This window comes from Ammospiza caudacuta, chromosome 3, assembly GCF_027887145.1.
Source record: "Ammospiza caudacuta isolate bAmmCau1 chromosome 3, bAmmCau1.pri, whole genome shotgun sequence".
Taxonomy (NCBI): Eukaryota; Metazoa; Chordata; class Aves; order Passeriformes; family Passerellidae; genus Ammospiza; species Ammospiza caudacuta.
Genome location: NC_080595.1, coordinates 89,707,261 through 89,732,506, shown reverse-complemented (window position 1 = coordinate 89,732,506; position 25,246 = coordinate 89,707,261). Strand labels below are relative to the sequence as shown.

Genomic DNA, 25,246 nt, shown 5'->3' with positions numbered 1-25,246 from the left:
CCACTTAAGAATGAGTGATTTGTTAAGTATGAAATTATTTAATAAACTTTAATTGAAAATTCATATATCACCAAGCTGTCATTTTCTACTATTTTTTACAATCCTGCTATCTTGTAGCCTTTTGCTTCTGTCTCATAATAAATATTAGCATTACATTTTAGCATATAGATTTTAATGATTTGAATGGTTTTCTGCAAAAATTAAAATGTAGCATGCACAGTTAGTTGGAACAGGAAGTTAAACCTTTGGCATTTTAGATCATTAATTATTTGCATTATGGATTTCGATTATCCGCATTTGTTAAAAATTTCTTCTGTCCAGGAAGATCAAGGTAGTGTGTGAGAAAGGCCTATCTCTTAGGTCAGTTTCATTAATAAATCTTAATTAATAAGCAATGCTACAGATTGATTTGTGCTAGGAAGTGAAGTCTATACAGGTTTTTATGTCTGTCAGAGTGGTGAAGATAGACATTCTACTTGAGGAGGAAGTTGGAGAAAGACATTCTTGGTTATCCCACTGTACATATTTTTGCTAAGACTAAATACCAAGACTACATAAATTACTCTCCACACACTGTAATTACATTTTTTTCCAAAATTGGAAAGGACTTGGGTGAAAAAAAAAAAGGATAGGAAGAATGGTGAGAGCACTCTAATGTTAGTTCTGTATAAAAAATCCATTATCTTAAGTGCTTCAGTGTAGTATAATTTATAATAGTTCTCAATACACAGCAAATATCAAATTATTTAATGAATCAAGAGCCTGTGACTGCAATCTTATTGACAGTAGACCTCAGTAACTCTAAAGAAAAATATGGATCTTTTACTGAAAATTTGACAATGAATTTAAAGCTTGATGGATGCATATGATAGATTTGGTTGACTAGAATCCTCATAATCCAAAGATTAAACTATTTTGTTCAATGTTAGGAACCTTCAAAGGATAATTCATCTTAGGTCTAGACTAGAAACAGTAAAACCTGCACAGATGAAATTGTGTCTATCTCAATATTCTTCAGTCAAAGTTTTAGAAAAGCTTATAAATAATGTAGTTGAATGCTTGATCTGGAGAAGTGGTGAAGTCCTGTGAACTATCACATGAATTATTGACTATGGCTGTCATTCTCAGATCCCTCATTTTTTACTGGGTTTTAGGAGGTTATGGTAAAGTGCGTGCCAATTTCAGGATGCTAAGTACCATTTTCTCTGAAGTTCTTGGCCGAGTTGGCGATAAGAAGACGCAGGTAAACATATCCTAGGAGACTTTACTGACTGGCTTGCTGCAGTACAGTTTCAACAGTTAGCCAGTGGCAGTTGTTATTTATATGGTAGATATAGATTTTCTGTGATGTGTTTCCTTGGGAATGCAGTTTATCAGAATTCATAGTAGCTTTAAATAATGATTATTTTTATTTTTCTGATAGAACACCCTCCTGTAAAAATAAAAGCTGGCTTTTGGTTTGTATAAATTTTTTTGCTCCATGCATCAGATCTTTTAATGAAACTACTTCAATTTAGAGCTCTTTGTAAAAATGTTTTGATTAGAAAATAACATAAATTTTTTTTTGTCTCAAATCGAAGTATTCTACTGTATCAAATGAGGTAACAATTGTTTTACTTTTTGGCTTCTACTGAACAAATGTTTGTGTTAACCTATCATGACTAAGGCAGCAAAAAGGGGAAAGTTTGAAAAGAGAGAAGTAGCATTTTCAGTAGTGCTAGAAATATGTAAAAAACATAGAGCAATATATGCTGAAGCTTATAATAGCTAATAGTTTTCAGCTTTTTGGAATAAAAATCACTATCTTTATTCCAATTATTTTGATATTTTATTTTATATGTAAGCACTTTATTTTTATAATCAAGCAGTGACTTTTTTAACAATGTGAGTGAACACATCCAAAGGAATAATCTATTTTGTTAACTCTGCTGAAACAATACAAAATAATCCAGGCATCATAATGTGTGCTTCTACCTTATATAGCTATTTACAAATAACCTTAATTAGTTTCCTTAATTCAAGAAATCTTAGATCTTTGATCTTCAATGTGTAGAACATATGTCTAACTCATCATTCATTATATTCTTAGGTGATTTTTGTTTCCTTGCTAATATTTATGGAATATTTTGGTATTTTTATAATGAAATAATGTTGTAAGTAATGGTGTTCTTGCTTCTAATTTTTTTATCCTTATGTTTCTTGACCTTTTCAAATTTTTTTTATATAACTTGGTTTGTAAATTAAGTGTAATTACTATCACTTAAATGCTACTGTGACTAACTGAGTAATGAATTAAGGGCGTGCATTCACTAATTGAACTTACATGGTATAATGGGGCATAATTAGTATTGATATATTGATATAAGGCTTTGAACCATTCTGAGGACATGTTTGTATTGAGTAATTAACCTCCTCAACATGCAGATTACAGGTTGGCATGGTTATGTTTATTCTGCAGACGGGTAGAGTAAAGAAAAAAAGGAACTATGGGGTGAAAGAATTTGTTCATTGAACAAATGTGGCTTGCGAAGTGATACCTGAATTATATGTGAGCTTTTCAGACCACCATTTCTTTGATGTACATGTTTCTCTTCTGTGCTCTGTTCATGATGCATTTTAGTTCCCTGCACTTATTTGCTCTCCTCTAAGGGAAATTAAAGAATTTTAATTTGTACGAGTTTGGTGAAAGGAACAGTGTGCCATTAATGACTTTAAAAGAAGTTTGAGAATAAAACCAATTGAATTTTCCTTCATCCCTACACACATTTTTGGTTTTTTGTAGGTGAAGGAGTATCGTCTTTAAGATGATAACTTGTTCAGACAACATCTTTCAAATAACTAATAATTATAAATGATAGTAAGTTTCTCCAAGGAAAAAAATGTGTCCATTCATATTTTCCCAATGTCACTGCTTAGTTCCCTTGATATTTTCTGATTCTTTTAAAAAATACTAACTAAATTTATTTTCTAGAATGTGAACTAATATGAAACTAACAAGAAAATCAAACTTTTTTTCTATACTTGAGGCTTTAATTTACTGTCAGAGAACTATTTATTATTGCACTATTTTAAATTGCTCTTTCAACACCTAAATGAAAACTGTACATGAAAGGCTTTCTACTGCCTGCACCTAAATTTATGTTGTATAAATATCTTTGCAATATTTATAAGGTAGAATTAAATAAACAGTTCTTTCACTCCATTCAAAGAAAATCAGCAGGATATGAAGAATGCTTTTCTTTTCAATAGATCTGTAAAGAACTTCGTTGAAGGACTGTTAAACCAAGATCTGAGTTTGAAATTAGCTTTGACAATGATGACATTATTAAAAGATGAAATGTTTTGCACAAGTATATTCCATAACCTATTTTCACCTTGTTTGTATAAGGAATCATGTTAAAAAAAAAAAAAGGAAGCAAAACTGATGCCAAATAGTTAAATATAATTTTTAGACAAGTATTATTATTTCATTCTGCAAATTTTAACTGTAGTGTATTTAATTCTTTCTTTTGGCAGTATTACCTAGTCATACATGTGGCAATCCAGGAGAAATACCTAAAGGAGTACTTCATGGAACCAGATTCAACATTGGAGACAAAATCCGATATAGCTGTATCTCTGGTTACATCCTGGAAGGCCACGCCATGTTGACATGTATTGTGAGTCCTGGGAATGGTGCATCGTGGGATTTTCCTGTTCCTTTTTGCAGAGGTAAAAAATAAAGACATGAAATATCTTTTAAATACAAACAGCAGATTAAATAAATTTGTTTTGAAGTGTTTCCCCCCTCCCCTAATTTAAAGCATACTAATGTACTCTCTAAAAATTGACAGCATTTAAATTGTAATAACTCAAGCAGTGACACTCCAGAGTTTGCATTAAGAGATAGATATCATCTTTTTTTCTTTCTGTTTATGTGGGGCATAGCTATATCAATTTCATGACAGGATCTGGCCAGGAACAAAGCTTCAGTGATGTAAATTTTGAAGGGTGGTCCAGTCTCTTTGAGTCCTACTCCTGCTCAGAGCATGGATAACTTCAAAGTTCTGTCAGATTGCTCAGGGCTTTGCCTAGTTGAAAATTTAATATCTCCATGGATGAAGATTCTAAAGTCTCTCTGGAAACCTGTTATGGTTCCCAGCTGCCCTCATTCTCACATACAATTTAAATTAGAATTTTACAGATTATGTCTACTTCCTCTTCTCCTGTTGTGGGTCTATGAAATGATTTTATTTCCATTCTGGCTCTTTCCTAAACTTAACAGTGCTGTTAGGTTTTCACATATCCTCCACTTGTCCAGTCTGAAAAATCCTTTTCCTTCATCCTCTTATCTCACACACTGTGTTCTTCAGCATCTTGAAGTTTTACCGCCATTCTCTGGACTTATTCTAGACTGCCAATGTCTCTTTTGTGCTGAAGGACCCTAGGTTGGACAAAGCATTCTAGATGGGCCTCCAAAGTGTCAAACAGGTGAGCTCTCTCTCTTTAGCTGCTGGCTGTGCTCTTGGTTATGAACCCCATACAAGGCAAGCTTCCAACACTGCAGAGGTGCATCATGCACTCAGCCTGTGTTTCACCAGGACTTTGAGCCCTTTTGTCAGAGCTGCAACCTAGCAAATAATTTCTGCATGGAATGATCCTGGTCCGGGTATAAGTCTTTGCATTTCTGTTTTGGAATTTCATGAGATTTCAGTTATTCTTCCAGCTTGTTAAATCCTGCCATAAAAGTCTGTCTGAATGGCAGTCCTGCCCTTCAAGACATCAGCCCATGATATCCTGTTGAAATCTGCTGGTTTGATCAAGGTGTTGATTCCATAAATTGCCTTTTTCACTTCCCTCAAGATATTCAGTGAATGGTTTTGGTAACTACAGCTGCTGTGACTTATCTGAATGCTCTTTGCTCATACATCAAGTTGGCCTGTCCAGCACCTCCATTAAAAAAAATGTGATATCAGGTATCTTGTAATGCATTTGCATTACTTGCCTTCTGCTATGCTGCCATTCCCAGAGATGCTGGGATGGTTAAAGTCTCTGATGATAACCAGACCTTGTGTCTGGGAAACTTCTAGTACTTTAACAGTTTTGATCAGTGCTCAATCAGAAGACCTGTAGCAGATATTCACAATAGTGACCTCTCTCTTGACTTTGACGTCCCATTCTAGCCTACAGGAGGTCAAGAGCTAATAGCCTATAGTGCAGCAGAGAGAGCTCTGTTAATTCAAGATCCTACTTTGTGTAAGCTGCACCCTCTCCTTTCTTTCCCGTATTTCCTGAGAGTCTGTGTGTATCCATTGGAGCCCTCCATTCAGGTGAACTGTCCCACCACAGTTCTGTGACTGTATATGCACTTTCAGTTTGTGCAGTGTGCATCCCACAGAGCTCATTTTTGCATACAGGCACTTCAAATGGCATCATGTTTCTTTGTGAGAGGGAGGGAGAGAAACATTCATTGTCTTGTCCCCATGACTTCTCCCCTGGGCCTTTAGCCCTGTTTCCCCATTTGCCTTTAGGTTTTGGCTTTTGCCCACGACAAACTCTCTTCACTAGGTCAGCAGAACTCTTGCCCTGTTCAGCCAGGCAGATCCTGTGTCTCCCCTCCTGTCCTCAATCCTTCAAGGGGACCCTGTGATCAAAGAGGTCAAAGCCCTCTTGGCCAGCACCAGCTCCTTAGTAAAGTGCTGTTCTGCTGGAATCTGATGCTCCTACCTGAACTTTTGCCCTGGTATTAAGGAGAACCCCTCTCGTCTCCTGTGCTCTTCAGCCTGTTCTCATGCTCTGTGGACACCCTGTCCTGCTGCTGCTGCCACTCCCTTGGCAGTGTTATTGGTACCCATGTGGATGAGCAACAAAGGGAAGCTGTTTTATCCTGTAATGGTTACTTGTGACTGAGGGCTCTTGTATCATAATTTCTCACAGGAAGGAAATATTTTATTCTTTTCTGCCCTCCAAAAAAATTCAAGGGTCACTAATCAAAAAACTCAAAGTATTTTGGCCAGGCCTGTTTTTGTCCTTTTAGTAAGAAGTAGCAAGCAGGTGTCAGAAAAATAAACCTAAGTTCATGGTATCATCAGTGTCTACACAATACTTCTTATATTTCTGCAGATACTGTCTGTTTTGGCACTATTTGCCTGCATGCAAATATCTTTCACAAGACTGAAATTCCATCCATAATTTTTAATTCTATGAATTTAACCTTTTAAAAAAAAATCAAGTGGGATCCTAAACCTCCTGCAGATCTTACATGAAATCCAAAGAATTCTGTGCACAGTCTGAGAAGAAATGAAGATCATAACAGAGAAGTTATTTAACAGTTAATGACTTATGTGAGCTAAGCCATTGCCTCAGTGAATTTTTAGAATTCATTCGGAATGTGGATTTGATGAGAGATTTTAGACATTTCTTATTTTATTTCATTTTATCAGTCTGGAGCATATGCCATGAGGTAGCCCTTTGCATTCTCTATGAATTCAAGCAAGACATGTTCCCCTATTGTTTCTCTAAGAACCTTGATCTTTTCCATGAAAGCATCTTTTGTTACAGTTCTGTTTCCAGATGGTATTCTTCTTTCTTGTCATCATAAACTAATTTCATGGCACACATTCAAGATAACATAACAGAGTTAATAAAGCTCTGAGGCTTACTAAGAAATCATAACAGCCTTGTTCTCTGTGGTATGTTTCCCTAGTTTTGCTGATACTGAAAAAAATACTACTTTCTGCAGTTTTGTTACATAGTAATTCCAGAAAAATTAAGAAGGTGGTGTCCCATAATTTATACATTGTCCAACTGTATAGCTGCTGGTTTTGCTAGAATAATTCCTAGTGGATTTCTGTCTCCTGGAAGATATAGACAACATTGACTCTTCTCTTTGCCATTTTATTCCTCTGGCTGCTGCTCAGTTTCAGAAATTCTCCTTTTAAGTATAGCCATAGGGAGAGTGGTGGAGCTGGACTGTGCTGAAGGCTCGTTGATGGCTTTGAATGAACTCTGAACAGAAATCAAATGAGTCGATGAAATTTTTAGAAATTTTAGAGAATTTTACTGTCAAGACATTTGCTTTTTTTCCCCCTCTTTTTTCTCTTTTTTTTTTTTCTTTCAATAAAAATCATAGATCCCCCAAATAGGGAACAATCCCCAGAGAAAAGTTTAAATGTAAAAGATGAGGTAATCCTGAAAGATGAGCCAATTATTAAAACCTAGTCCTGTTTTTTCATAAGGTAAATAAGAGCAACTGTGGACTTTTGAAGTATTATAAGAAAGCTGGGAAGTTTACTTTGAGTTTCTGCAAAAACACTGTCTAGGTATATACAAATACACTTACAAATTATACTTTTGCATACTTACAAGAGATTCAATGGCCGACCTATTTCTTGTAATATGTTCTTTTTCCTAAGAATTAAAAAGTTCTTTGTTGTCTCAATCTCAGCTACAATAATTGTGTCATCCAAAACATTTGCCTTCTTTGTCTTGAGGTTGAAATACTGTGCAGTACAATCTGAAACATTTTAAAAGTTAATTTCATTCTCTTCAGTAGTTCCACTAATAGCTGATTTATGATATGTGACTACTTCTAAATGAACTTTGTATAATTAGGTTCTCAATTCTCAGTAATTTTGAGAATCCCTAGTTTATTATAGTTGCATGAGTCAAGATTTTTATGAAGATAACATTAGGAATACAAATTGCATTAGTGATATTACAACAGTAAGCTTTTTCTCACAATAAAAATAGCTGTGAAGGAAAGAACATGTAATATATTATCATTAAAAACATACCCATCTATTAGAGGGAAAATAAAGAAGACAATAAAGTAAAAAAGATCCTATTTCAGAAAATTCCAAAAGCAACAAGTAAAAATTAATCAGGTTTCAGATTTAAGAGCTATTTTTGAAGAAATATTGTGGTCAAAATATATATTTTTACATGCACACACACAAACACATATACTTATGTATGTCTAAAATTGGAAAAGGTATTCCTTCATAATGGATGAAAGGAAAAATTGTCTGTGATTCACTTAGAGTAAAATAAAACTGAATATAGAGATGCAGAGCTGATGTTTTTGAAAAAAATAGCAAAGAGAAATTGATTATTTTGTTGTTATCCATACCTTCTGAGGTAGCGAGCAATTCTGTTATAATTTCTTTTCAGCCTCTGATGTTTAGACAAATATTGCTTTATAAGTTTAAGGAAGAGAAAAAGATCCCATATTTATCCGTGTTTACAATTATAAAAAATTTAAAAGGAAAATAAAAAAAACCCCACTTTCCAATAATTTTGCTTACTGATGTTACATTACATGATAAAATGAGAATATTTTCCTTATATCCACCCTATAGTCTCTATTTCTGACAGAGACATAGTAGATTCCTGTCTGAGCAATTTTGTTCACTTCCAGAATAATCTGATTTGGTGCAGCATTTACATTGAGATGAAATTTGGAAAAAGCCCTCATTGTAACTAGTCAAATAAGAAGCCAGAGGGTGTTCCAGGAAAAGCAGATAGGAAAGCAGACACTGCGTAATTTCTTACATGGTAGTGCAGGATTAGGAGATCATACCCAAGAGATTCAAGGACACAGATACAAAGTAGTTTTGTATATCTGTGTGTGTGTGTGTGTATGTACAGATATATATTTACACATACATCTATCTGTATTTAGATGTTCTGTTTCTAGCATGTGGCAGTAGGTATGACGGGACCTGATAAAAAATGAAAAGATGCCAGGTCAAAGCTTGATCTTTGAAATAAGGAGCCTGGAAGCTGGGAACAAGTGAAAAAATGAGATGATCAGCACAATGCAAACATAGCAGAGGTATCCAGAATGATGCCAAGTCAAAGAATGGAAAGAAAAACTTCAGCCTGACCATAAGCAATATGAGCAAAGTTAAGATGGGAGAAATATTCACTTATTAAAATGAAAATCAAATCTCACAGGGAGTCATAAAAAAATGAATTTGATAAATGGCCATAGAGTTCTGAGAATAACTGAATTAAATTTACTAATTTTTTTTAAAGTGAAATTTTCAACAATCATTAATTTGGTCTCACAGAATTCAGCTTTTTCTCTTTTTGCTTTAAAATTAGGACTTTACTGTTCATTTGTTGTAGGCTGTTACTTTAAGGGATCATTTTCAGCTTCAAAAACATATTATCAAGTGAAGGATAATCATTTGAAAACAGTTTAGGATACTTACATGAAAAAGAAGATAATATTTACAAGATATCCTGAAGACTTATCTTTTTTGGGGGGGAGAGAGGGTATGAGATTACTGCTGATTAATTTTTGAACTCCTTAATTTAACTGTCTTCTCTTAAAACCACGTTTTTGCATAAAAAATGTGTTAGAGTTGGGGTTTTTATTTTAAGTTTGCTCAAGTACAAACTATCAATTCAGAAAATAACATTTCTGTCAGCAAAGCAAATAAATAATCCATCACTATTTCTGTATTATTTGAAGTACGTAACTTTTTTGACTAATAGATCAGATATCCTGTCCAGAGTGAATGGAGAAGAAATAAGTCTTTACAACATAACAAACTGATGTGATGGGATAAACAATTAAAAGTTACTAAATAAAGCAAAATTTTAACAATATAAAAAAAACCAGAGCAATATTACCCATCTGTATCCAGTATTCTCAGGGCCCATAACTGTGGAATGACCCCACTGAGGTCTGCTTAGATCAAGCTCACTGGAATTTCAAAGCTAAAATGTTCTAAGTAATGCTGCAGCTGAAATGGTTGCCCACAGGTCCCTAAACAAACTGCAACACAATTTTTGTGTTTCTATTTTGTACATGTTATTAGATTTGTGAAAGAAATATGATAATTTAATATATGTAAAATAGATTCTGTTTTACCAAAGCATAATAATTTCTGAAATTTTACCCAACCTCCCCAAAATTCTACTTAGAGAGCAATCCAAATTATTTTGAAGTGCCTTTGACAACCATGTAGATAGAAATAAAATTAATCTTAGATGCATGGTCTAATGAGTATTTCATTTATGTGAAGTTGATCAACAGCAAGAGGAGAAATTGAGAAAGGGAGGCAAACTGATTAGAGCACTTAGCTGAGAGATGCAGTGCATCTGGATTCAAGTGATGATAGAAAAACACCAAGCAACTTCTGGCAAGTTTCCGTTTTTTCCACACAGAAAAGAAGCAGAGATGTTGGCTTTTACCTATTCAAAATCAAGTCTGTAAAAACCTAAAATAGTAAGGAAGATAAGGAATTAGAGGTGTATATTTTGATGGTTAAATAGCTGTCTGCCTATTGGAATTAAATTAGATAAGTGAGCTATCAGATGAATGCATAATGCTACACTATTGTAACACTGTGATGTGTTTGGTCATTCTGAATCTGTGGTTTAGCAGCTTGACAGTTGGCAATAACATATTAAAATTTTCTTTTAAACTTTTCATTTATATAATATGCTTGTTTCGATTGTTTTGTCAGTAAGACATTTTAAAATGGTAATTTTAAAGTCCCATTTTAAAAAAGCTATTACCAAATTTCTCGTACTATCCTTTTTGAAAATATACAGAGCATGTGTTTGTGAAAGTAGTCATTCATCTTTATTTCACAGATGTGTTCTCTGTACTGAAGATTTTTTTAAATGAAGTACAATTATCTACTTTCTCACAAACTACAAAAAACACAATTTAATAAAGAATTAAATACATTGTAGAATCATATAGTGTCTCAAGCTGGAAGGGAGACATAAGGATCCTTGACCTCTAACTCTCTGAATGCCCAAAATTAAACCACATGGCTAAGAAAGAGCAATATTGCGATGCTCCTTGAACTCCAACCAGCCTGTGCCATGACCATTTCCCTTGGGAACCTGATCCAGTGACTGGCCGGTCTCCCAGTGAAGAGCCTTTTCCTAGTGTCCAGTCTGAGCTTCCCCTGACACAGCTTCATTCTGTTCCCTTGTGTCCTGTCCATGGTCACCAGGCAGAGGTCAGCATCTCCCCCTCTGCTGCCGTCCTGGAGCAGTTGCAGAGGGTCATGAGGCCATCCCTCAGCCTTCTCCAGGCTGGACAAGACAAGGGACCTCAGCCACTCCTCCTAAGTCTTGCCCTCAAGACCTGCTCTGGACACACTGATAGGTTGATGTCCTTGATAGACTGAGACATCCAGAAGTGCACACAGTACGTGAGGTGGGGCCATTCCAGAGCTATGCAGAGGGGGACAGTCACCCCTGCCCAGCTGGTGATGCCCAACACTGCGCAGGGCACAGCTGGCCCTCCTACCTGCCAGGGCACTGCTGACTCATGTTCAGCTTTCCATCAACACAAACCCCCAGATCTCCCTACATGGATGTGCTCTCCAGCCTCAATAAAGAAAGAATTTTCTCAGAGAAGCTTTTAATAAGACTTGCTAAATAATTTAGGCCCACGGTTCATTTAGAATCCTCTAAGGCTGCAATTTTCTTTAATTGATAAGACTTATAAAATGTGACTCGAACTGACAATATGTCATTTGATGATGATTCATAAAATATCATTCAAGTTTTAATTGCACCTGTGCTATTGCTAGTGATAGATAAGGAAATGACTACTAATGACATAAGAAGAAAAACTTTATTACTATGAATTTTATGTTCTTTAAATCATCACTATGTTTTTATCGCTTATGTTCAAAGAGTAGTGTAGTAATGTGATTTTCCACATGAGGACCTTTCAATATAAACTTCAAGTGGAAAGGCCAATTCAAATATTCAAATTCAAATTTTAAGTTAATTTTGAAAGATAATAAATTTTGATAGGTTAGGTTAGTGTTGAGGTTTTTTGCTTTTTTTGATTTTATTATGCAATAAATGTTATTTTATTTGCCTAAACATTTTATAATGTGGTGTATTAAAAAAGATACATAGAATACAGAACGTTGCCCTCTAGAAAGCATTGTGTGGTGACAAGAGAAAAGTCCTGTAAAAAATGATTTAATGTTCAAAAGGTACCTAAACCAATTCTAAGGAAGATTTTTAAGATACTGGTTTTGTTGTTTACTACATCCTTGGCTATTTGCCCATCAAGGCATGGATCTCACTTGTAGCAAGATTCATTTATGCAAAATACAGCTTACTAAAATTGCCAGATTATTATTTTTGTTGAAATTACTATTTCTAGCTTGAAGAAAAGATGAAAGATTTTTCATTGACTTCCACAGTGGTACTTCGCATTTTTTGCATGCATAAACTTGATGGATATGTTTATCTGTTTTATCTAAGCTACACATCTATACATTATACATATTTTTTGTCAAGTGGTGCCAGCCATATGTTTTTGCATGTGTACTTTATATGAGATGCATATTCTCTAAATTCAGAGCACTTAATTCCTGACTACTGTGAGATCCAAATGTTTGTAGCTTTATACTTCAAGGAGTCATTTATGCTGATACAAACAGCACTTTGTGCAGTTGCTTACAACTTGAAAATAACCATAAGTGTTTGGAATTAATTACTTGCACAATTCAAAATGCAATTTGTAAATCACATAGAGTTTGAATTCATGAAGCCTCAGGCACTATCTGCTATCAAATTACTGCAAGCACAGTGACGCACTAAGATTCCTGAGCAGTAACTCTCTCAAAAGCATAACACAGAGAAGGCCACGGCCAAAAATGACAGTCCAAGGAGGCCAGCTCACTCTGGGACCAGCTGTGTAAGACCAGACAGTGTCCCATCCTCTGAGCAGTGAGGCCACATCCTGCCTGCCTGCACTCACTTAAGCAATGCATTATGCTTTACTATTCAACAGCCTTGTTGCCTTAGCCTGTGTGCTGCTTGTGATGAAGGAAATACCCAAAGCATATCTGCCAGAGAGTAAATGCTCTCTGGTTCAGGATGGTTTCTGTGGTCTCACCTAGCTGACCAATGTTCTCTTTCTGTTTCTGTGTTAGCTTGACTTCTGGCAAATCTCTTCAGGATGGTGTTGTGAATAGATTAAAAGGCTATGCATCCCTTTGGGCAGATAACCGTAGTAGTCTGAGTTCCTTTGGCTCTCATTTGTAATGCACAGTGTATAAAATTAGATTTTTGCATGTGGTTGCCAGTAATAATAAACTACATTTCAGCTGTAAAATTCTGAACTTAAGAGCTCAAAGATTATTCTAGGGCTCTGTATCAGGAACAGTGAGAAGTATTGTATTTACCACTTTTAAGCACGTAACTTACATTCAGTATAAACAGTGAGAGACGATATAATTGAGGATGCTGTCATTAAAAAAAATTAACAGCAACAGCTATTACCAAAGAGATATGGATGACAGGATTTTGCTCATCTTGCTGATTACCCTGAATGGGAAAATTCTGCCTTCTAGCTTTCAAGAATACAGGTGGAACTGTTGTGTGTTAGAAACTGAAACTTTAAAGGGCAGATACAGGATGTACAGAATTAATTTGTTTTTTCTTTTCTGGCCTGGATGATGATCTGGAATGAAGTGCTAGAAAGTTATTAAAAAAAATAAACAAAACAAAAATAAATAAAGAAAGCAAAGCTGCAACAAAAACAAAAATCCCCCGAAACAAATACACACACACAGAGACACAAAAAGACTGGAAAAAAAGAGAAATTTTAGATATTATTTAGTAACAAATCTCAATTCTCCTTTCTGATTTATTATGGATTTACAGTAGTTTTCAAATTATTTTAGTCTTTGAATGTGTTATGCACCAGGATTTTACTTGGATTCTCAGCTTTATCCATGGTCCTTTAATTTTCACTTCCTTTCCCCCTTTCATTCCACAGTGGCACAATAGCCCTTTCAATATACACTGTATAAAAAGCCAGAAATTGAGGAAGGAATCACAGAAATGGCCTGATTTTACCAACAAAAAAGAAATCTTTTAGGAAAGTCAATCTATTCTACCTGTATTTATTCATTTTAAAAATGACCAAACACTTATAAATATCAGGATCTAGAAAGTAAGATATGAAATTTATTGAAAAAACATGACCTCCTCTGAAAAATTTGTGTTCCAAGAAATTAAATTAATAAAGCTTTAGTAGCCAAGGTTACGTTACATTTGTGTACATCAAAATTTACTTTTGCATGTAGAAGCATAAAGATCGTGCCATTCAGGAGATTTCTCTCTTCTTTTTAGTCAAATTGGTGCTCTATACATTACTTAAACATTAAAGAAATTATTCTGTTTCTGCCTTTTTTTAAATTCTTCCTTTTACTTCTGTCACTTATTGGCTATTTAGTCCCTTTTAATAGTCTCCTTTTTCTAATGTCCAGACCCAGTGTTCTTCTTCCTTTGATTAATGAATCCTTTTTTCCTTCAAATATTCCTTTAAAACACACTTTCACTGACAGGCCTTCAATTATGATTGAGAAGAGCAGCTCCACTCCTACACTTTTCTGTTGTCTTAATTAGCTATTCAATTATTATCCTAATTAGACTATAAGTACCTTGTGGTATGCACCTTGCCAAGCTATGTGTTTTTGAATCTCCGTGTGAACTTATAGTATGCAAATAATACCTAATGATAGTAGCAGTAAGTAAAGATGATAAAAGAGATAAAAATGAAATGCTTCTCTCCTGATCCTTCTCCTATCCAGAATTTTTTTTAATTACTGCTTCTTTGGCTTTCATTGCCACATTATCAAAAAGCAAAAGCCACCTGATGAATTTTTAATTTCTTATGTCAATTAATTGTACAGATGACATATTTTTTCTTGGGGTTAGCAAGGAAAATACAAGATATTTGCTAAATACTTTGGCAAAATATTAAATAACATTCAAGATTTAGGAGAAAAATCCTATGCTTTTCATTTAAAAAAAATTGTTAATAATCATTAAAAATATACATTATTGACTGATGGCAAAAACAATCTTCTGAATTCATTTGTCATCTGTAAACATCCTGATTCAGAACAAAAAAAAAAGCAAGGGAAAGAAAAGGGAAAGGATAGTATGATGTTATTAATGCTTCCTAGTTTAGCACAGTGAAAAATAGAAGATTTTTTTTTTATCTGCAGGTTTTTGCTTTTTTTTTTTTTTGTTATAAGAAATAAGTGAAAGAAAATATTTGTTCAATATTTTTAAATTTGTATCACAAAGAGTCTAACTGTTTCTGTGATTTTGTGCCCAGTTCTCTTTTAGGTTTCTTCTGTGCACACATTCACAGAACCAGGTTCTCCAAATCAGCACATAATAGGTGTCCCTGCTAACCTTCATTCTTGTTTGACCTGGTGCTGAAGTGACACCAACAAGAAAAAAAAGTCAGAAAACCCAAACCTCTGCTGCTCAAAGGCCAGACATTCCATTCACCTGGACATCATTTTATTTCTGTGTGTGCATATTTATGGGTCCTCAGTGAGTAGAGAAGATCTGGGTTTATAGCAGAAACAAGGATGGTGCTTCGCTTGTTTGAAGTGCAGCTTCATTAGTAATTGATATTCTGTTTGTCAGCTGAAGGAGCTTGTGGAGGGACACTGCGTGGGACAAGTGGAACTATTTCAAGTCCACACTTCCCTTCTGAGTATGAAAATAATGCTGATTGCACCTGGACCATATTGGCTGAACCAGGAGACACCATTGCTTTGGTCTTTACTGACTTCCAGTTGGAGGAAGGATATGACTTCCTAGAGATCAGTGGAACAGAAGCACCATCGATATGGTAAGTCAGAGGTCTTTTAACGATCTCACTTCCTGTTTTTCTTTTCTTTGGTACCTAACTGAAAAGATATCAGAGGATATTTAAGATATTTTCTACCTGTCAGCAATGACTGGTTCTCGTGCTTCTTTTTTGGTCCCTTTCACCTTTTAGAACTGAAAAAATAGTTTCCTTCTGTTTCTTTCCACATCTTTGTCCTTCCTCCTATTTTCCTCCATCTACTAGAGTTATATTTGTATGGTATCTTATCAGTGAGCATTTAATTCTTGTTACATATTTGAACTTGGTATAAGAACACTTTCTTGAATGACATATTATGGTATTGTACTTCAGCAATGAAAGTAGTGAGCAAGTGAGCCTGAGTAAAACAAATACATAGACAGCTAATAGATAGCATCTTATTCTAAACAGGCTGTAATTCAGTCTCACTATGTGTTTGTGTGTATGCAAGCATTACTATCTTATGTTAGCTGATGTTAAAACCCTTTTCTTAGCAAAATTAGGGATTTGTAATTGTAATACTAAATCTATGTTCTCTGTACTAAGTAAAAGATGATCATTCTGCCTGTGGGAATGGATTCAGTTGTGGAGCAGTTTGTATTATAATTTCTTTGCAGCCTACATATGCAGGTTTTTCATCCTTTTCTCTCTGAGAATGTCTTGTGCTTGACATATGCACTATTGCTATAAAATTTAGCCTAGAAAAATGTAGATATTCTCAGATGACTGATGATTATTATCATCAGAATGCCTTTCTACAGATAAGAAGCAATCCTACTATTATTTTGATGTCATAACTGGTTAGACAGTGCAATATATTGATAATTGTGAAGTTATAGCTAGCACCTGATCTTTTGAAAATCTATCAATAAAAATGTGTGGTAACTATACTTGGCAACTATGTGAAAACTTTGGTTTAAAGACACATGCAAATCTTTGCCACTGATTCCAAGATGATTTTTGCCTTTTGTTTTATATAATTTTTATTATATAAAAATTTATATAATTTTTATTATATAACTTGTATGTATCCTCAGTATTCTTAGCATGCATACTTGTATTTCCTTAAGTCCAATAACTTAGCATAGACCTAGTATTTTGTTAGGCCAGGAGATCAAACACCCTAAAGGCCTTGTAGTAGGAGGCCAGAAAACCCCACGCTATCTTGGGAAACCAAGGTCCTCTCCAGAGCATATCCTGTAAACTAAATATTTGGCCTTCCAGAGGGGAATTCCTCAAATGGAAGAATATCATGACATTCATCCAAGCCTCCCATTGGGGAATCTTTGTTAGATATGCTAATTTGTGAAGTCTATAAATTGTATGTGCAGTCTATTGTGTGTGTGCATCATCACAGCGCATTTCCCCTTGGCAAAATGGTGCACCATAATGATCCTTATTAAAATACCAGGGCAAAACCCCCTTATCCCTTAGCCCTGTCTGGCACTCAATTTTTTAAGACCATCGTCACAGGATGACTCTCCAACATTTCAATGTAAGCAAAAGTGTAATGGCAGTCAGTGAAGCAGCTTGGTATCAAATTAAGTGCTCATATCGGAAGTACAACGTGTGAATACCCCCTTGCCTCTCATGCACAGACATGCACAACAGTCATCAATGCAAAGTTTTCTTCCTAGGGATTCTGAGGATCAGAAACTGAAATCTTGAAGGGGAAGAACTAATGCAAGTTTGCTACAAAACATAAAAGTATGTCCATTTGATTTCAAGAGACTCCACTAGACATTTTACAACATACTTGTGCTTTTGATTTCTGGTAATAGATGAAGTAGAATATGAGCAGAAGGCATTGGAAACATTCTGTATTGATCTGATGCAATATTGGTCAGCTTTACTTTGGAACAGAGATATAATAAGATTTTTATTTCTCCTAGAATTTAATCTCAACATTTTTCTTGTTTTCTGTGGTATTCTGGAAATCATTATTTAGCCCTGATCACTAAAACATGGATTTATTTTGTATTTCTAAGATCATAGAATCATAATTTAATTTGGGTTGGAAGGAAACTTAAAAGACCATCTAGTAATACCCCTCTACTGTGATCAAGGACTTCTTTAACTGGATCAGGTTGCTCAGTCCTGACCTTGAATGTTTCTGGGTGTAGACATCCAGCACCTCTCAGGGCAACCTTTTCCCGTTCTTCACTGTCAAAAAATTTCTTCTTTATATGCAATCTAAATCTACCCTCTTTAAAATCATTACTCCTTGTCCTGTCAAATCAGGTTGTGCTAAAAGAAATCTGTTCTTCTCTTTCTTATAAACCTCTTTTAAGTACTGAAAGGCTGAAATGAGATCTCCACAGAGCCTTCTCTTTCCATCTGAACAGCCACAACCCTCTTCTTATATAAGCGTTCAAGCTTTCATTCATTTTTGTAGCCCTCATTTTTACTTGGTTGAACAGGTCCATGTCTTCCCTGTGCTGAGACGCAGAGCTGGGTGCAGCACTCAGGTGGGGTCTCACCAGAGCAGAGGGGCAGAATCCCCTCCTTTGCCCTGCTGGCTGTGGTGTTTTTGATGCAGCCCAGGACACATTTGGCTTTTAGGGCCATACATGGGAGCTCATGTCCAGCCTCTCATCCACCAGCACTCCCAAGTCCTTCTTGGCAGGGCTGCTCTCAGTCTGGATTAACACAAGGGGTTGCTCAGACCCAGGTACAGCACCTTACACTTGGCACTTTCAACCCTCATGAGTTTTCCAGGGATCCACTTCTCCTTTTCAAGCTTGTCCTGGTACCTCTGGATGGCATTGTATTCCTCAGGTGTGTCAATGACACCACATATTTTGGTGTCATCAGCAAATTTGCTGAGGGTGCTCTTCATCCAAGTCTCCATGGCACGAAGACACCATGAACAGTAGTGGTACCAGTGGTTCCAGTGCAGGATTAGTACGGGATCACTGATGAAAGCCTGGAGAAGCTATGGGCAGTTTAATAAGAAATGTTTAAAGGATTATTGGAAAACTTGGAATGGAGCTACACATTCAGCTATATTTAAGCCAGAACAGTTACCATAGTGACATTAGAGCCATGCTAAATGTAGTGCATTCTGTAATATGCTAAAATCAGCTGTGTGTTTAAATGGGAAGTTGTTTCATACTTAAAACTAATGGTCTAGGGGTGTTATCATCTAAAAATGTGACTTTTTTTAAATTGCTCCCTTTTATTGTATCTGGCATCATGTAAACAGCTTTATACATTAATTCTGTATTAGGAGTCACATATTCCATTAGCACGGTCTGGTAATTAGGATTGTTTTTTTCCCTTAAAGGAATAATTGCTGTAGAATAAGTGAAAAAAGGCACATATATGAGCACTGTAAAAGTGAGAAAGAGAGCAAGAAATAAGAAAGTAATATCAGACTGATTATTCTTTAGTGTTTTTAGTGTATGATGCAATATATCTGGATTACCCTCTCCAAACATATCAGCAAAGTTAGAAGCAGTTCCAGCATGATTGCAATAAAAAAAAAATGGGCATTTTTTTTTTAAGTAAAGCAATAGAAATGCAAGGACAAGTGGAATCTAAATGTTAAAGGACAGTAATCTGATGTATCTATAAATTATTTATATAAGATAGGTTATAGTAATTATATTGATTCTACATCTTTCTCCTATATAATACTAATATTTTAATTTAGGTATTATGCCACACATGTTTTTAAACCTTCTATAAGAAGTTCAGTAAATTTCTGGTTTACATAGCTGATCATTGGCTTCTTTTCCAGTGCATTAATAAGGAAGAAGAGATTTGTTTAGCTTTTCTTATTTTTAAAATCACTCATATGATACATCCTAATGGAATTAGTTTATAAAAGAGTTAGAAGATATTTTTTCTTTTATGTACATTATACAGTTAGAACGTCTAAAGCTATTCAAGGTTCATTTGTTTGGGGATTTTTGGTTTGTTTTGAGTGTGTTTTGTTGTTTTTTTCAATTAGAAAGCAGTTATACAGCTCTGGATCTTGAATGAATATAGGTGACCACATTTTTAATTCTGCTTTGAATCAATAGAAGTGTCAACAGGCTTTAAAAGAGGAACATGAATGCAAAAAGAATGTGAAGGACATAGAAAACCCTTTTTAATCTGTAAAAAAAGTAGAAAGGCTACCAGTTAGACTATAGGTGAAAGAAATCTTTTTAGATTTTAATAATTTTCTTAGTTTGCTATTACATAATGAGTTTTAGGCGTAAATTAAGTTTCGTGTGACTTGATAATCTATTGCTTGCAATGGCACAAACAGTAGTTTTGAGGGCATAACAGAAAGACTGCCTCTGCTATGTGTGGAGCCCATCTCCAAGTCCACCAAATTGTTGATTTTTTCAGTCTGAAGGGCTTCTGTGTTGATTATTATTAGAATATATATAAAAAAAAAAAAAGCTGAACAATGAATATAACTTTTAAAATACTTCCAAACATAAACTTCCTTTATACATCTGCGTCAGTTATATGGTACTTAAAATTGAATCTAAGGTAGATCTACAGAAAGTATTAAGTATCTCAAGTATCTTAGAAATCTGGACTTTAGCTGAACAAAGTTTTGAAAAAGAAATCTATTACTTAGGGAAAGCATCCTATTGAAAATATCTTAATCTTTCCCAAGACTCCCCATTGAGATGGAAGACTGGGGTTTTTTATTATCATGTGTAGGTTAGGTAAAGCTGGACAATTCACATGGGCATAGGTAGGTCCAGCTCAGGCTTTTTCATGTAAGTGTGGTTTGGCCAGGATTTTTTAAAAATCATCAAATTATCTTAGACTGTTATACTGTGCATGAAAGATGATTATGACACTAAGAATAATTCTGCTCTTATTTTTTTTTTAATGAGGAATTCTAATTTTGAACAAATTTTGTTCATTTCTTTTTTCTCTTTGATCTTATAATACTGATTTTTTTCTTACTGTGCTTCAATTTAAACCCAAAATTATTATCCTTCATATTTTTGTCAGTATTTGCCAATGTAGGAGAATGAACTACACTTCATACTTTTTAGTCAAAATTAATTTCCTAATGCTATTTAAAATTACCTTTAAGGTTATTCTGACTTCCTTATAAATCATTTCAACATCATAGTGAAAGGCCATAAAACTTTATGTGGATATGAGAGTGATTTGGAAGCAGCACTAATGAATTGCTATAATCTTGGCATACAATTTGACATAAGTACCTGGAGTCATCTGAAACTCACTTCTTGTTTCTGTGTTAATGAATAACTCCTGTAACAGCTGGATACTATTTTGTGTTTCTTAGTAAATACACCAGTCCAAACACTCAGATATATTTCAAAATAGTAGGGTTTCAATTTGCATGCTTTCTGTCCTGTTTATAGATCTGTTGTTATCTTAATTACCACCCTCCGTGTGAGAGGCCTATAGCAAAGTGATGCGTGAGGTAATGGAGTGGTCTAGATCACCTTTTTGATAGACACCTATGGCAGTAGATCCAGACATCTGAGCTGAGTGTTTAGCTCAGAATTACATAATTAGACAGCTGAAGAGCACCATCTATTGGTTTGCTGTTAAAAGATGCATCACTTGTGGATCGCCTTCAATAAAAAAGTACCACATCAGAAAAAGGCTTGGGACCTGTGCCAATATAAGACACTGTTTTTTGTTTCCTTCTCCATCAGGTGAGAAAAGATATGCCATGGCCATACAACAAAGGGAAGACAGTGAGAGTCCAGCTTTTTCATTTGAGGAAACTATTCAATTTTTATTAATTTATTTATCATTGCTTACATTTTAGCTTCTTTAGAGACATCATGACCATCATTTCTTTTCTTTTTGTGTCACCAGGAAACTCTGCAAAGTTATATGCTTGTCTTGGAGTTACTGGTAAGGGGTTCTCTTGCTACCTGCTAGTTTTTGGGAGCTCTTATTTTTCTCTTGCTTTTAACTGGCTTTCCCCTATTAGCTTTTTTGGTTAGGAAACCAATAGGTTTAAGCTTCTCTACTGAATAACTTGTCTGTCTGACCTGCCATGAACCCTTTTTTTTTTTTTTTTCAGGAAAACAAGTGATGTATAGTTACCTTCTAATTCTTTCAATTGACTTTCATGTTGCAAAGTTTTCAGTTACCATGTAAAATTACATCATCTATGACATGTTAAAATTAGCAATAAAGTTATATAGCACTTGAAACCAACCTACTAAATATATGTAGCAACACAAAAATATTTAAAACTGATTTACCACACAGCACTATTCAGTACCAAACCCCCAAGATACATTGGAGGGACAAAGAAATTTTAAGGTGAGTGGCTAATGTAGATTATGTGCCTGTATGAAGAGTTTTTTAAGACTGAAAAAATATAGTGATTCTGACAGAACATTCCAGACCTTGCAATTCATAATATGTTTATTTAGCTGAGTAGAATGAAATTTCTGTTAATGAAATACATTATACTAAGAGATTTCTTCCATACATGATTCGTTCAAAGTATTACTCCAGAAGGTAACATCAGAAGAGATTTGCATATTGAAAACTGAATTAATGACAGAAAAATGCCCAAAATAAATAATATGGCAAACACCTTGTCCCTTTAAAAGGCTCAGTGAAATGCATCTTTTCCTCATCTCCTGAGTCCTGTCAGTTGCTGCCTTTGTTGACAAGTTGATGCTTGTCTCTCTGGTTTTCTCCAAGTTGTTTTTTTGTCGGTAATACCTGTGCTCCCACTGCTCCCTTTGCTACCACAAATGAGCCCTTTTTCAGCATTCTCCCTCAGCATTTCCTGCTGAGTTAAATGGTTCAAGCTTAAAATCTGTTAAAAGCTATCCCAAAAGAGAATGGACAAATCATAGTTGATCCTGGTTTCTGGTCGAGAAAGGGTTGAAAAGCATATACCCCAAGATGTTTTTTTTTTTAAAGTCAACCATGTGCTTTAGTCATAATCAAAACAGTGTATCAAAAGTTTGCAAACACAGTGCTGAACTTGAGTTCCTGTGGAGTTTTGTGATCTTGGAGAGAATGTCTCACTGGTCTCAGAGCTGTTAAGCACAGTCTCAGAAAGGAGTATCCCCACTCACATATTAGGGAATTTATACAGAAAATTGGCAGAGTGTTTTGCATGGGACATCAGCTATGTATACTAAACATGTCATACAGGCAATTGGTGTAATCTAGTTCTAAAAGTATTGCTCTCCTGAGTCTTTTGAATTCCCTGAGTGGGAAATAGCAAGTTTTAATTGTGTCTATTGCCAGTTCTTTGGGTTTTTTTAAAGCAGTTGCCAAACCTAAACATGTCCAGATAAACAGCTTCTTCACTCCTACTGTTTTCCTATAATAAGGATTAAAAAGCTGATATCATCGGTGATATATCTTGTACTTGGCTGTATTTATCAAAATCATCATGTTCCAAAATGAATTTTCTTCAGGCATTCAAATGCCTACTTGAAAAAATGAATTATCCACAGCTGTAAGTAAATTGTTAGCAGGCTTGGGGAAATACAGTGAACACTGCTCAGTATCTTTGGAGTCTATGGAAATTAAAAAAAAAATAGCATGGATTAGACAGGTAGTGAACAGTTCACCCTCCCTAAAATTTATGTAGGAGAGAAGATGAAACCTGACTATGGTTAAGAAAGCAAAGATGCAGGGAAATTGGTATCTTAAGACAGGGTTACATTTATTTCCACCATCCTGGGCATTGTCTTGCTGTTGCTTTCAGCATTCCTAGTGGCATTTTTTTAAAAATGTTTTGATACAGAGGAACATGTATGGCTGCTGTGCAGTTTTTTTGTTATTTAAGTATATATTAAATAATGTAGTATATAAGTAAGTATAAGTAAGTATATAAGGAGATGAGCTCTGCTATTTGCAGTGATGAACCCGCAGTTTTTAATTGTAGAAATGGCCTTAGTGAAGAGAAGAAAAAAGAGTGCAAGTAGTGGTTTAAAAAATAAGCTGAAATGTAGCATCCAAATTTGTATGTGATCTCTGAGTTGCTGGCATTGCACTGGAAGAAATGAAGTATTGGAAGGAATAAGGACCACAGTTTTCCTTCCTATTATATAATGTGTATATATACTTATATATATCTATTATACATGTATATTATCTTGAGATTAATCTGATTAAAGAAGAAATAAGATTGTTTAGAGTCCTGCTGCAAAGACAAATCTCAATAAATATGTTTAGTTTATGATAATGTCTCTCGTAGAAATCTTGCAAAAGTTCTTGGGCTTGTATTTAAAGAAAACATATCTGAAATGCATCACTTATCTCTTGTAATATTTTTCATGCTAAATATATATATAAAATACATATTAGTATCTGTATGTATAAAAGTATGTTGAAGGTTTTGCAAGGATTTTGACCTTAAAAGAAATAGGAGGGTAAATAAACTCCATGCTAATAGTAGTGACTGAACTCATAATCTCTTGCCTGTGTTAGCTGTAAGGACACAGAGACCACTTAGCTGTTAACACCAGCATGTGAGTCCTGTATGAAGTGAGAAGTACAGAGGCACTAAATTGACACTTAATTCACAGAACACTATTGCTTTCTTTGCACCTATTAATTTACAGCCTACTGTGCTGAAGAAGCATAAAGGCTTCATTCATAGCACATCACAAACTGACAGGAACATAACAGTGAGAGAACTCTCTTAAGGAAGCACTGTGACCCATAGTATAATTTTCTACTACATTTAAAAGAACATAAAAAAAGAGTTAGATCTTTTAAATTAAGTATGTGAGCATGGTTTAAATACATTAAAGGAGAGCTCAGATTGCTTAAAATACTACTTTACTGTCTTTCTAAATAGATTTTATAACCCTGGGGATTCAGCACGCTCCTAAAATATCCTTCTGCTTTGTGTGTTGCATTATTCTAGAGTATCTATACCATTAGCTAAATTTACTCACAAAATTCTTGACATTGGATTCAGGAAAATATTTTTCAATGATGAAACAGTTCGTATCGGTGTAGTCAGATTAGAAACTTAGAGATATTTATGAGTTGCTAAATTTCTTGGTTTTACACAGTATCTATCTAATGCAGTCAACTCGAAGACTAAAACAAAACATACAAATATTTTAACTTCTGGAATGCTACATTCAGTTCTTCCCCTCCCTCCCCCTTTGCTGGGAATTCTAGGTTTGCATGCAATAATCACAGTAGTTCTGAAAAAACTACACCTATTCACTGATTAAAAACCCCAACAAAACAAAACAAAACAAAACAAAACAAAACAAAACAAAACAAAACAAAACAAAACTCAAAACAAACCAACAATCCTGCACCAAAAAAAAAAATAAAATTCCACAACCGAACAAACACATAAACAAAAATCCAAACCAACTGGAATTTGAACTGGACCTTTCTAATTTATGGGGTTTTTTGAGGTCTGTGTTACTGCATGAGAAGGAAAAAGTTTAATGGAGAAAATCTTGCTGTTAATATCTGTCTGCATATAAATATGAAATCTCAAACTTGTAGAAGTAATACAGTTCAGTTCATCTGGTCAAATCAAAATTAACAAAGATCAGTATTGGGACCACTAGATCAGTCTAGGAAACAAAAAGATAGTTATTCCCTGGACCTCAGACCAAATTCTAGTTTTGACACTGGTACCTAGTTTAGCAATAGTACCAGAAA

The 25,246-nt window shown here is 34.8% G+C and overlaps 1 protein-coding gene across 1 annotated transcript in view; it reads left to right on the top strand.

The window, feature by feature from the left end:
- The window catches only part of CSMD1 (CUB and Sushi multiple domains 1), a 1,059,051-nt gene that overhangs the window by 533,103 nt on the left and 500,702 nt on the right, over nucleotides 1–25,246 (top strand). The window contains exons 4-5 of the mRNA XM_058802826.1: nucleotides 3,517–3,711; nucleotides 15,430–15,637. Of these exons, the coding sequence (XP_058658809.1) occupies nucleotides 3,517–3,711; nucleotides 15,430–15,637 (403 nt within the window). The remainder of the gene's footprint in view (nucleotides 1–3,516; nucleotides 3,712–15,429; nucleotides 15,638–25,246) is intronic.